Consider the following 12830-nt stretch of genomic DNA (forward strand, 5'->3'; position numbering starts at 1 on the left):
CGCACCCTTTTCCTCAAATGTATGTTGTCGTATAGCGAATCCGCAACAGATCCGCATTCCGGTAGAGAGTAAAGTTAAAAGGATACAAAAAACGATTCTACCAACGGAAAAGAACGAAAGACTATGGAGAAAAAAATATGAAACTTTGCGGATAAAATCGAAGGAGTGATGATACTGAACGTGATTTACTGCGGCATGTACGCAAAGGAACGAACTCAAATTGAATAAAATAGGTAAAATGATGAAGAAAAAAATAATGCGAGTTCTAGAAACGAAACAACTTGCACAAATTGCATAACTAGGTAGTAAGAGTGGAGAGATAAATAGAGCAACAACACTAACAGCGCAACATTCACATACGCATACCAAACTAAGGACTACACAAGTCTCGAGCGATTGACTACAGTGAGTTTACCGGAAAAAAAAGCGACACATGCGAGACTGGAAAATGCACCGAACAAAACTACGGCGTGGTAGCAAACGTGCAGTACGGAGGATATCCGGGACAGTCCGATCATAAGTGATGTGATGGGAATGGAAGGTTTTGAGGGGGAATAAGCGAAAAATTGAGAGTAGTCGTTCTAGTGGACGTTCATTACGACTGCCTCCCGGCAGTCAGTGGCGGCTGTCTGCTATCGTTGACGAGGACGTGGCCGTGGATAATTTCGTTTTCATTTCGTGAGGTTGGTAGCAGTGATTAAGTACAGGTTCGCACTGCGGAGCTTATTTATGCTACTCGGCGGTGAGACGCTTGGTTGAGTGTGTGTCTCTATTGACGACTAATTGGAGAACTTGAACTAGGGTTTAGCAGTGATTTGTCTAAGAAGGCATGCATAACTCTATTTTCTGTATCTTATTCATCAAATAATGTGAGGAATTACTCTAAATGTATAAAAACACCAAATTACCCACATTTAAAGTTGACCAATATTTGCTTTAGGGATTCGAGGGAATGATTTACAGTTCGGTCCGCGGATTTCTATTTTGTTCGATTGTCGTTGATTAATGTGTGTGTTTTCTATACTACAGCGTTTTATCAGATTTTGTATTGTCTCTAGCATTAAAATTAAATATTACACAATTATTGACATTTTCTGGGATGGGGGGGAATCGAAGATTGCATAAATATTGAAAACAACAACGTGGAGGAACTGTGTGGGGAAGGAGAACAGAAAACGGAGGAGTACAAGATCTTCGGAAGAAGTTGGCTCACATTCAAGGGATCGTGACTCATCGAACCGAAAACAGAAAAAAAAGGCTTAGGAAAGATGCATTCTGGACAAGAATGGTACTCAATTTCGTAACGGAAAAGATAAAAATGTGCGTGGCGAGGCGTATCAGATTCTGAGGCTTGATTATTTGGAGCTGGAGAAATTAGAGTTAGTTTTTGGTTTTGCTTGTTTTGAGGTTCGGCTTTGGCTGTACAGTAGCATTAAATGGTATATGGAAGTTCGGGTTCCTAACCCGGAGATTGGTCAGAATTAGGTAAGGTGAGGAAGTTCAGAGGAGAGAGAGGTTAAAAGGTGATTGTTTAAATAGATAATTTGTACATAATAATAAAAACATATTGTTTGTACATGTGGGGGGAAAGCGAACGGAATTTTCCGAGTTATTCACATGATTGGAAGTCGCAATCAATTGTGTTTATATTTTGCAATTGTGCGAAGGTAGCATATCAGATTAGAATTTCAACTCATTAAAACAAATGTTCTGCAAATTTTCCCGATATGTTACCTTCACAGGTTGGTGTCACTTTCCCCAAAAGAAATTGAATCAAGTTGGGTTAGGAAATAAAAGTTAAGACAAATAATTGAAAGAGATTTGTACAAGATTTTTTTTCTGAGAAATCAAAACGATTAATCAAATCAACCTATCCATATAATTTTGTATAGTTTTGGGATGAAAACATAAACGTCATGATGAAAAAAAAAAGATAATGGAAATGAAAACAGAAGAATGTGTAACTCAACTGAAGATGAACGAAACCGAAGAAAAAAAATGATGATTTAAGTATTGGGATGGAAGCTGGAGAATGTGTTTTTGAGGGGGATCACTCCTAGCTTGTGATGGGACGGGAAGGGGCAATGTGCTCGATAAAAGGAAGGAAGTAGGCATAAATCAGGGAAATGGGGGTCATTTTTTTTCATTGCTGAGGTTCAAGGGTCGAAGTACAGAGAGAAATAGGTAGTAGAGAAGTTTGTAGCAGAAGTAAGGTGAAAGTAAACAGTACTAAGTAAGAGTAGGATGAATCGTGTTCGCTTACCGTCAATGTTGTCCGGGTGGTCTGGATGCGAGAGGGAACCATCGTTATCGCCACTATCGTTCAGTGGGGGCATGTTGCCCTGCGATAGCATGCTGCTCATCTCTTCCGGATTGAGGTTCATTGGCAGGGGCTGCAATAGAGAAGGGGATTGCCATGAGTCTGATGGATCATATTTGTTAAATGTGCTTGGTTAATTAGTTGGATGTGGCCACATGCTTGAAACAAAATAAAATGTGAAATACAAATTATTTGAACAAAATAACAGAACCAGAACTGTCTCATCATGATAACCAGCAGCAAGAACGCAGAAACTATATTTCATTTGTTACACTGTTTGTTTGATCTTCACATCCAAAGACTTGAGCGTTTACGACGAGAACTCTTCTAATGAAGGATCCTACCAGAAAATCCTTCGAACGATGAAGAGTTAATTCTACTCTCATATTATTAGCTTACTTCTCTAAAACAACGTCGATCGTGAATTTCATTAAAACTACTATTGGGTCAAAAAACCAAATCCATCCAGTTCCTGCATAGTAGTTGTTGCTTTAAGTCTAAATAATAATTGCTTTTTAAAACCTCCACAGGAAAATTTCTTATATTTCCACAAAAAATACTTCCGAATGTCTACTACAAATTCTTTAGAATTTCGACGTACAATTCTTTCCAATTTCCTCCTACTTTTGAACAGAAAAGTTTCGGAATTCTAGGAACGAGAAATATTTTCGGATTTTCTTAGGAAATGTTTTAGAAAACCCACGGAAAGCTTCTCCGAATTTCATTGGCGGAAGTTATCTCTAATTTCCTCGGTAAAATTTTTCAAACTTCTTCGGAATTTTCTCACTAAGTTCTTTCTAAGTTCCTACAGAAATTCTTTCAAATCTCCTCGGAGATTCTCCAGAATTTCTGGGAAAATTATTGTGAATTCTCTCGGGGATTTATTTCAGATTTCTTCGAAAACCCTTCAGGATTTATTCGGGAAATTATTCCGAATTTCTTCGATAATTTCTTCTGGAATTTACTCGGAAAAATATTATGGAATATGGATTGAAATTCCTAAAGAATTTCTTCAAGAAGTTCTGTCGAATTTTTTTTGGGAAAGTCTTTCAGATATCATGAGAAAATAATCTGAATCTTCTCAACAAATTCTTTCGTAATTTCACCGGAAATTTTTTTAGATTTTTTTTTCGGGAAATTGGCTCCAATTTTATCAGGAAAATCTTCCACATTTCCTTGCGAAATTCCTCCGAACTTTCTCCGTAAATTCTTTCAAATTTCTTCGATAATTTTTTACAACCTTCTGCGGGAAATTCTTTTGAATTTCTACGGAAAAGTCTTGCGACTTTCCTTGGAAAATTCATTCAATTTTCTTTGGAAAATTCCTCCGATTTTGTTTTGGAAAGTTTTTCCGAATTTCCAAGAGAAACTCTTCCTAATTTTTATGAGCAATTCTTATTTATTTCTTCGTTTGCTAAGTTTCTAAACATATTCATAAACATTTTTTTTTTTTTTTTATTCCTTTCTTTATTTGGTAGGCACTCTGTGTTACTTAACCGCTACTGTGCCGAGATCTACTGTGGTATTCTGCTGCCAGAATCCACACAGAATCTATTTTTAGATTTTCCATTATTCATTGTTGTTGTCGTTGCTGGTCCATCTCACCGTGAGTCCATTGTGTGCATTTGTCCGTGTCGTGAATCCAATGATCGTTGCGCATTGTTCGGTTGCCCATTTATCCAGGTACGATGGAGGAATGCCTCCGAGAAGAACAATTTGTCAGTCGTCATCAGGCAGTCGTAACGGTATGGGCGCGCTCCCCAATACGCCACCGTATAGGCTGCGCATCCGGCGACTGACGAGGGTTTGGTGGAGGGGCTGGGAATCGAACCCATGACCATTCGCTTGTAAGGCGAACGTGTAGCCAACTACGCTACAGGACCCCCCCATTCATAAACATTGACTTGAGTATATTAAAATCGAAAGGTGCATCTTAAACAACTGTCATACGGATTATTGTATGTACCCATAGGAGGTTATGTGGCGTCTATCGAAAAAAAATAGGCCTGTCGTGAAGCTGGCCTGTGGGTGCATACACATTAAAATAGGGCGCAGTTGTATGGAAAAACGCAAACTTCATCCAATCAAGTGAGATCAAGGTTTTTCTGACTCGTTTTGGGACACAAATCAACTATGCAAAAGATGCGCTCAATTGGATGCATAGGCTTTGGAATTTTTGCATTTTTGCTCCTATCGGCTCCAATTTATCGCCAATCACGCCACTCAATACGTTTGTATAAAGTCTGAAGGATGCCGAAAGACTTTGCTGAAGAAGGTAGAGTGTGGCATTAGACAGGCCCATAAACATGAACATGCCTAAAATACCTCTGTTCCTCAGTCAGATGACAGATCACAGCAGCCATCGTACACTTTCATAGTCAGTCATGCCTATTGAGTCGCGAGTGTGAGCCAGAGTAAAGACGACGCGACCCACATAAAAGAATAACAAACATTATCAACAGGCTGTCAAACTGCACTATTGCGTCACGTCGCATCGCACTCGCGTTTACTATGGCCTGCCCCTAACTAATGTATTAGGGTGCCAATGGAATGTATGGAAACAAATTTGTCATCGAATTTAAAAAAAAAACGACATTGTTCACAAGTTTGCTTACCCCCATGCAAAATTTGAGCTCATTTGGACATGATTTAGTGGTGCCTAAAATTCATCAAAGTTGTGAAATTTTTACCCATGAAAATTTTCCCAAACGGGGACGAAAAGTCGAAAATCAAATTTTCGTTTTTGATGCCAAATGACTTAAAAATACATGAAACGTCGAGATCTGAATTAATTTTTTTTTTCTTTGAAAAGCCGATTTTTTCTTTTAGAACATTTTTGGGACTTTTTTCAGATGATGAAACATGTTTGCATCGAATTTTAATACCGGACGATGCAAACGTTTTCGTAGCCAAAAAAAAACCCTATGCAAAATTTGAGCTAAATCGGACATGCTTTAGGGGTGCTCAAAATAAATCAAAAAAACTTTTTTTCTCAAAAGGAGGAAGTTTTTTTTTGTTTTTTGATGCCATAGGACTCGAAATGCATGCAACCAGGAGATTTTTTTTTTAAATCGACTGTTTTGGGACTTCGAAAAAAAATCTTATGGCGAAAACAATTTTTCATCGAATTTAAAAACCGGACGTTACGCAAACATTTTCTAAGCCCTAAAATATGCCCCTATGCAAAATTTGAGCTCCATCGGACATGATTTAGGGATGCTCAAAAGCTTGCTATGAAAGTTTTGAATTTTTTGTAACTTTGAAAACTTTTGAGATCAGATTTACGGAGAAAATTATCAGATTGCTAGGCAATGTTTATTACACTGAGGTTTATTTTTACGCGGTACCGCATGAATTCAAAACACAACGTGTAAAGATCAAGTTACAAAAAAAATCAAAATTTTGATAGCAAGATTTTGAGCACCCCTAAATCATGTCCGATGGAGCTCAAATTTTGCATAGGGGCATATTTTAGGGCTTAGGAAATGTTTCCGTAACGTCCGGTTTTTAAACTCGATGAAAAATTGTTTTCGCCATAAGAAATTTTCTCAAAGTTCCAAAACAGTCGATTTAAAAAAAAAATCTCAAAGTTGTTAAATTCTCCCATGCATTTTGAATCCTTTGGCATCACAAAACAAAACAAAAATCCCCTTTGTGAGAAAATAAACACCCCTAAATCATGTCCGATTTAGCTCAAATTTTGCATAGGGGGATATTTTTGGCTATGTGCCACTTGGCTTACGATGAACCTCTTGAAGTAGAAATGCAGAAATGTATCTTTTTCCATACTAATTCCCATACAAACTTTAAACGCGATGTGGCAAGCGAGGAAGCAACAAATCGGGCCCAAATTCTACACCGAATGGTTCCGAAAAACCATTGTTTTTAAAAAGTGACAATGATGCCCCACTATATTACACATTTATGTTTTGGAGAAGTGAAGAGCTATCTAAGTTTTTATTGATAAGAGAGTGATCATTCTTTGCAGTTTTATACGTCTAAGCGCTAATGTTTCAAGTTCTAAGAGACTGCATAAACAAGCGCAATCAGGAAGATTCAGAGAATTATTCCATGGGATCTGTTGTAAAACATGTCTGAGAGTGAGAAAAGAGCGTTGGACTCTTTCCATTGGAAGCATTTGGATTGAATGGTAAAGCGCACAAACACAGGCAACATTATCCGAAATGCTGCGAACAAACAAGAAAGAGATTTGATCGCATTAATATCTGTAAAACAACCAGTGTTGCGGAGAATAAATCCTAGAGCAGCGAAAGCCTTTCATGTTGTTATACTGATGTTCCCGTTAAACTTGAGCTAAGGTACTTAAGCTTGACAAAAGATTTCGGAAAGACGCTTCCAAATTTTCTGGCAAAAACCTTCTGAATATCTTTGAAAAATTCTTTCGATTTTTTTGGTAAATTCTTTCGAATTTCCTCGGAAAAAATGCAATTATTTGAAAAAAAAAATTTTGCAGGCAAGCGAAGCTCTTGAACTGTCCGCACATTGTATATAAACATTGAGTATAAACCTTTTGCCTTTCTATCCCAGCAAGAGAACTTAACTCAATAATACCTAATTATGTTATTCATACAATACCTAAGCATGTTATGCCTAAAGTATTTTGCATATTAACTTTTGATATTTTTTTTTTATTCATGTATTTATTTGGTACACACAAAAAAATATTTCAGTCGAAACTACCATTCCGAGGGTTATTTTAAGAATATGCACCGACGATTTTCAGCAGATAACAAACCCGTTTGATTTTACCATGCGCGCAGTAAAAATCAACTGTGGCCCATGCGGAATGTTGTCACATGAACTGAAACAGTGGTGAATTTCTCTGAAACCATGGTAAAATTTACTGAAATTTTATGGTAGATTTAAAAACAGAGCGTAGTCTACAAAATAGTAGTTTTAACCACGGATTTTTTTTCTGTGTAGGCACTCTGTATTCTTAACCGCTACTGTGCCGGATCTACTGTGGTACTCTGCTGTACAGAGTCCACACAGAATCTATTTTTCGATGTCCATAATTCGTCATTGTTGTCGTTGCCAGGCCATATCATCGTCAGTTCATTGTGTTCATTTGTCCATTTGGTTAATCCAGTGATCGTTGCTTTGTTCGGTTGCCATTAATCGAAGAACGTTGGAGGAATGCCTCCGAGAAGAACAATTTTTGTCAGTCGTCATCAGGCAGCCGTGTCGGTGAGGCGCGTTCCCCAAAACGCCACCGTACGGACTGCGCTTCTGGCGACTGGCAAGGGTTTGGTAGAGGGGCTGGGAATCGAACCCATGACCATTCGCTTATGAGGCGAACGTGTAGCCAACTACGCTACGGGACCACCCTAACTTTTGATATTTTTTGGCATTTTTCCTCTTATGCAAGGATAGTGTATACCAATATCTGTTATCGAGGTCGTCACTCCTACTCAGGTAGCAGGATGTTTAACACCGACGCGATACTAGATGCCATCACTGTTGGAGAGTACCCAACATCAAAGAAGGCGTATATTTTTACTTCATTACCATTATCATGGATTATCACTACGGGCATTGGAAAACAAAAATACGCTCGACCTTGACCTTTAGTTTTCCGAAAACGTTGACTGTATTATCTGAGCTACGGGCTTCAGTAGCACGCAAAAGGCATACAAATGGTGATTCAATTTGCACTCGGCTACACCACACTGATTCTTGGTGCAACTTGGCTATTTTCTGTGCGGCACTAGACAGCGTCTGCACATATATTCCTGTTTCGCCAGCTTCCATCTACCATCGAAATCGAGCGCCTTGAACTGTCTGCTGTCCACTATCATGTGATTGACCTTGTCACAGTACAGACAGGTTTGCACATATCCATTACGTAGGGCGCTTACTCGGGATGCGGTGGAAATTGCATCCTCATTGCAAGCACGGAACATTTCTCACATCCATCTCCGATTCACATCAGCGTTAGATCGCTCCGAACAAGTTTGTCCACCGTGTCTGGTTGGCAACACTTCTTAGGCATAATACCTTGAAGGTTGTTCAGGACAGGTTAAAAAGTGGACACATCCAAGATGAATAAAATAAAAAAAAATTAAGAAATATCCTTTGAAATCCATTTAATCTGTAATGGAAGATCGTGATGATGATCGATTTTTGAGTTTCATCGCATGCTAGGTGCATGCTTAATTTTTCTTTCGCCGTTCCGGTCATAGCAATGCAGAATAATGTAAAGAAAAGTTAAATGGCTTTATTTTTTGCTCAGTTTATTTTTGTAGACCGTGGAACTTCCTTTAAAAAAATGGTTTTAAGGATTCTTAAGAAATCATACAACGCCGGGAGAAACCTTTCCAACAACTCGAGCTCGAACAACTCGGAATATGAGCAATGCTCGACAATATGGGCGAACATAGTTGGGACGATAATACCTTTGACCAAAAACAAGGCCAGCAAAAGAGTTTAGTTATGTTATGGAATTGTTAAGTTCCATAAGTAAGTTCGTTCATTTATTACTCATGCATGAGTCATCGCACAAAACAGGAAATAGGAATGGTTTTGATTCAACTGAATATTTAGTGGGGAAAAAGTAAGTTAAACCGAAACCTTGAGCTATTTTACAGATTCCCAATTTTTGAAGCAACCAGAAATTTCATACAAGCATGCTTTGGCCCTTCAAGCATGAGTTCTCACGACAATATTTCTAGAGAACAGGAACAGTCCATTTTCAAGCAGAACCGGCCCTATGAAGCTGAAAACCGACACACCAAGTTGGGAAGGGTTCGAAGATCAAAACAACTTAAAATGATGTTACAACAGAATTGAAAATGTTTATCGACAAGCCTTTAGATATTTATGCTTGGATTTCATGTTTAGGGGTCACTCAAATGGGGATCGTCGCATGGTAATCTCCGAAACGCGAAACGTGCAAAAATACGAGAAAGGCAAACGTAGGACTTTTTCGATTCGAGGTACATGGCTTTCCTGGTAACGGGCCCATAATTGGACGGCGGATAAGCGAACAGTACAGTATTTTTAAAGCGTACACATCGCGAAACTCCAATGCATTACGACGGATTGAAACCCAGCTCTGCGAAGCCTTTCGTTGTAATCCTGGTTACATGATGGTTATCGAATGGTTATTGCAATAATAAATAAAAAATCGATTCGCAAAGCAAATCACAAACAAATCTCTGTTAACTACTAAAAAAAAGTAAAACATATTTTGCCAAATTTTCCTCCTGTAAGATTTGCTTTATCCTTATTTACTGGCAGCTGGTGAATTGATTTCGTAATACAGAGAAGACATGGAAATTAGAAGCAAACCAGCGTCGGACCCAAATTGCTTCATCGCTGTACGAGGCGAACCGGTCCTGGGCCGAAAACCTCATTAATAAAGATATTAATAATAATAAGCTTCATCGGGATCAAGCGATCGCGCTCTTAGGCGAAAAAGCTCTCGCCTAAACAATGAATAAATATTATTGTAATTATTCATTAATAATAATAGAATTCAGCTCCGTAAAGTTTTTAGAAAACGTCTGAGCCCTAATAAATAAATAATAATAATAAAAAAAAACGTTTGCTTTGTCTTGTCCAGCCGCTGATCTAAACTTTTATATGACAGTGAAAATTCTAAGGAGTCCACATTGTCCAAACAGTTAAAAAAATCAGCGGTTCTTCTTTACAATCCTCCGTTAGAAAATCCGAAGAATTCTTCGAGAATCACGCAAATATTTTTGTTGAAAGATCGAGGAATCGAATCCGAAGAATATTCCAGAAAAGAAATCAAGTAATTTTTTGAGCAAATTTTAAAAAAATTTCAGAGTAAATTCCGAAGAAATTCTTGAGAAAATTTCATAGGATTTCAAATCTTCCGAGGAAATCCCGACGAATATGACAAAAAAAAACAAATTGCCAACCAATTCCCGGAGAGTTTCCTGGTGAATTTTCAAAGTATCTAACCAAAGAATTGCGGATTTCGGATTTCCCGAGAAAACATTCGAGAAAAGTACAAGGAAATTTTGAATTATTTGCTAAGGAAATCCCGGAGATCCTTCGGAAGAAAGTCCGAAGAAATTGACGAGGATATTTTGACGAGTTTGCTGAGGAAAACCCGTAGAAACCGAAAGGTTTAAAAAAAAAAATCCAAAGAAATTGTTAAGGAACTTCCGCAGAATTTGTGCTGGGAATTCCGAAGACATTGCCAAAGAAATTCTAATGATAGAATTTATCAAGGAAATTTAATTAGTTTTCCGAGAAGAACTCAAAGAATCTCCCGAGAAATTTTCGAAGAAATTGGTACATAAATCTCAAAAAATTTCCCGAGAAATTACGTACGAATATTCCAAGCCATTTAAAGAAAAATCCCGAAGGACAATCTCTGTGTTTGTGGAGCAGATCCCAATATTGTCCATTTCAATGTCTGTCGTTAATCCCTTCCGTACATCTTCCTCTCGTTGTTGTCTCCCAAGAAAAAGTTTGTTTGTCCCGTTACAGATGTTAATCATCGCCAAGAATGTTCACATTGTGAACATCAGCATCGTAATTACTTAAGCACCCTAAATTCTCTTCTTTTCCTACTGTATTATTGTTTTCCCTAACCTCGTCCAAACCGCGAGTCTTTCGGTTCCCCAAAACTAACATTATTGTACAAGGATCATGAAAAATTGTATTAAAACATGATTTAGGCTCCGTAACGCTTCACGGCAAATGAGCCTTCCAAATAAACGATAGATTGGAATAAAAGAAAAATGCCAAGGAAATTCAAATGAAATTTCTCAAGAATATACTGAATAAATTCCGAAAAGTTAACTGAAGGTATTGCAAAAAATTTCAAATTTAATTTTAATAATTTCAATAAGTTGTTCAGAAAATTTAGAAAAAAATTCTAACCCGAAAATTTTCTAGACCACATGATCTTGCTTTGTAGCCGCGCATCTTCCCTTACGGCTTAGGAAAGCCCCAAATCCCAAAGAACATGCCGATAAATTTCCAAAGAATTCCAAAAATTTATAAAAAAAATCGAGGAACTTCTAAAGAGTTTTCTGAGTGGGTCCTGGAATTGCCGAGGAAAACCTGAAAAGAGTTTCCTGAAGTAGTTCCGATTAAGTTTCGGAAGTATTTTCATATATCAACAAATTCCTGAAAATAAAATCTAAGAAAAAATTTATTACATTTCAAATTCAATAAAATATTACCACGCCGTCGCCAGTTCAAATGACTCCCGGAGTGATACCGAAAACGCCACCGCCATCGAGCAGAATCACGGCAAACGCCTTTGCTGACGATGTTCTGGGATTGGCCCATAATCAGGTCCATTGCCTTTTATAGACTGATCAGATGATTATTCGCGTGAATCCACGTAGATAGAGTTGTCGCATAACACGTTTTTGTCTACAAACGGAAATGTACCTTCGTATAGGTTCCCCCAAGGCATAGCGGTTCCGGGAGTGTCCAATGACGACTTTCGCCATTGGAATGTGGAATCGAAACTATTTACATATTTTTTCTAATGCAAAATTTGCCATCCTGAAAGTGTTGGCCTTTTTAGGTGTCAAAAACTGCAAGCAATTATTAGGCTCGCAAAGCTAAAGCGTTGTAGGAACAGAATTCCTAAAAAATATATTTAGCGTCCCTAATTCTGAAAAGTTGTAAAAACAAAACAATTTGTTAGCATCATGCTGAATGGGTTCAGGCTAATTGACCATTAAGCTTTAAAATCATACAATTTACCTGAACTCAATTTTTTGCGCCAGTGGTTATAAATTATGAATTATGAATCCGAAAACTTTTTTCGTCAATTCCGAAGTAATTTAAAGTTTCTGACAATAATAGGTATCTGTTAATTGTTTGCACATTCACATTCGCCCTTGCGTGTAGCTAAAGTATTTCGGATATTCACGTTTTAACTTGAAACTAACTAATGAATTTGGATTCTGATACTATTGAAGATCAATTTGTTCTGCAAGCAAAACAAACAAAAATAATAACGCAGCAAACAACGGAAAAACAAATTTAACAAAAATAATGCAACAAAAACAACTACGTATACACAAGTGGATAAACTACGCCTCCCCCCAGGGCCGAACTTGAAATTAGAATGTCCCATGGGGGAGGGTTGGGGCCGTGCGGCGGATATTTACATGCTTCGACTTGTAACGGATATGGTTCAGATGCGGGTGTGATGAGTGTATCGGTGGAGGTGGATGATCGTTTCCCGGACTGGAGGGTGTCAGCAAGCTGGACATCTCCTCCGGATACATGGACATCTTTAGGGGCTACAGAGAAAGAGAAAAAAGAGGAAGAGAAATAGACAAAGAGAAAAGACACAACATATAATGAGAGACGAACGTATCATTCGGGGGGACGGTTGGTGAAGGTTGTTTGTGAGAGGGTTGTTGTTGTTGTTGGTGCGTGTGGATGGGCTGACGTTACATACATACATGGAGACGCGTGATAGTTTGCAACAAAGTTCTATCTATAATATGTGATGAGAGCTAACTTCCGTATTCTAACTCAATTC

General features: G+C 38.0%; 1 protein-coding gene across 5 annotated transcripts in view; it reads right to left on the reverse strand.

Annotated features, from left to right (window-relative positions):
• LOC134205589 (sex determination protein fruitless) overlaps positions 1-12830 on the reverse strand; it is a 692280-nt gene that overhangs the window by 53263 nt on the left and 626187 nt on the right. For 3 of the 5 annotated variants that reach the window (XM_062680970.1, XM_062680969.1, XM_062680968.1), the window contains exon 5: positions 2264-2393. In XM_062680970.1, coding sequence (XP_062536954.1) covers positions 2264-2393 — 130 coding nt within the window. Of the gene's footprint in view, positions 1-2263; positions 2394-12450; positions 12586-12830 lie in introns of all 5 variants that reach the window. The other 2 variants (XM_062680962.1, XM_062680960.1) reach the window with 1 other exon arrangement.

Source organism: Armigeres subalbatus, chromosome 1 (genome assembly GCF_024139115.2).
Source record: "Armigeres subalbatus isolate Guangzhou_Male chromosome 1, GZ_Asu_2, whole genome shotgun sequence".
NCBI classification, from domain to species: Eukaryota; Metazoa; Arthropoda; class Insecta; order Diptera; family Culicidae; genus Armigeres; species Armigeres subalbatus.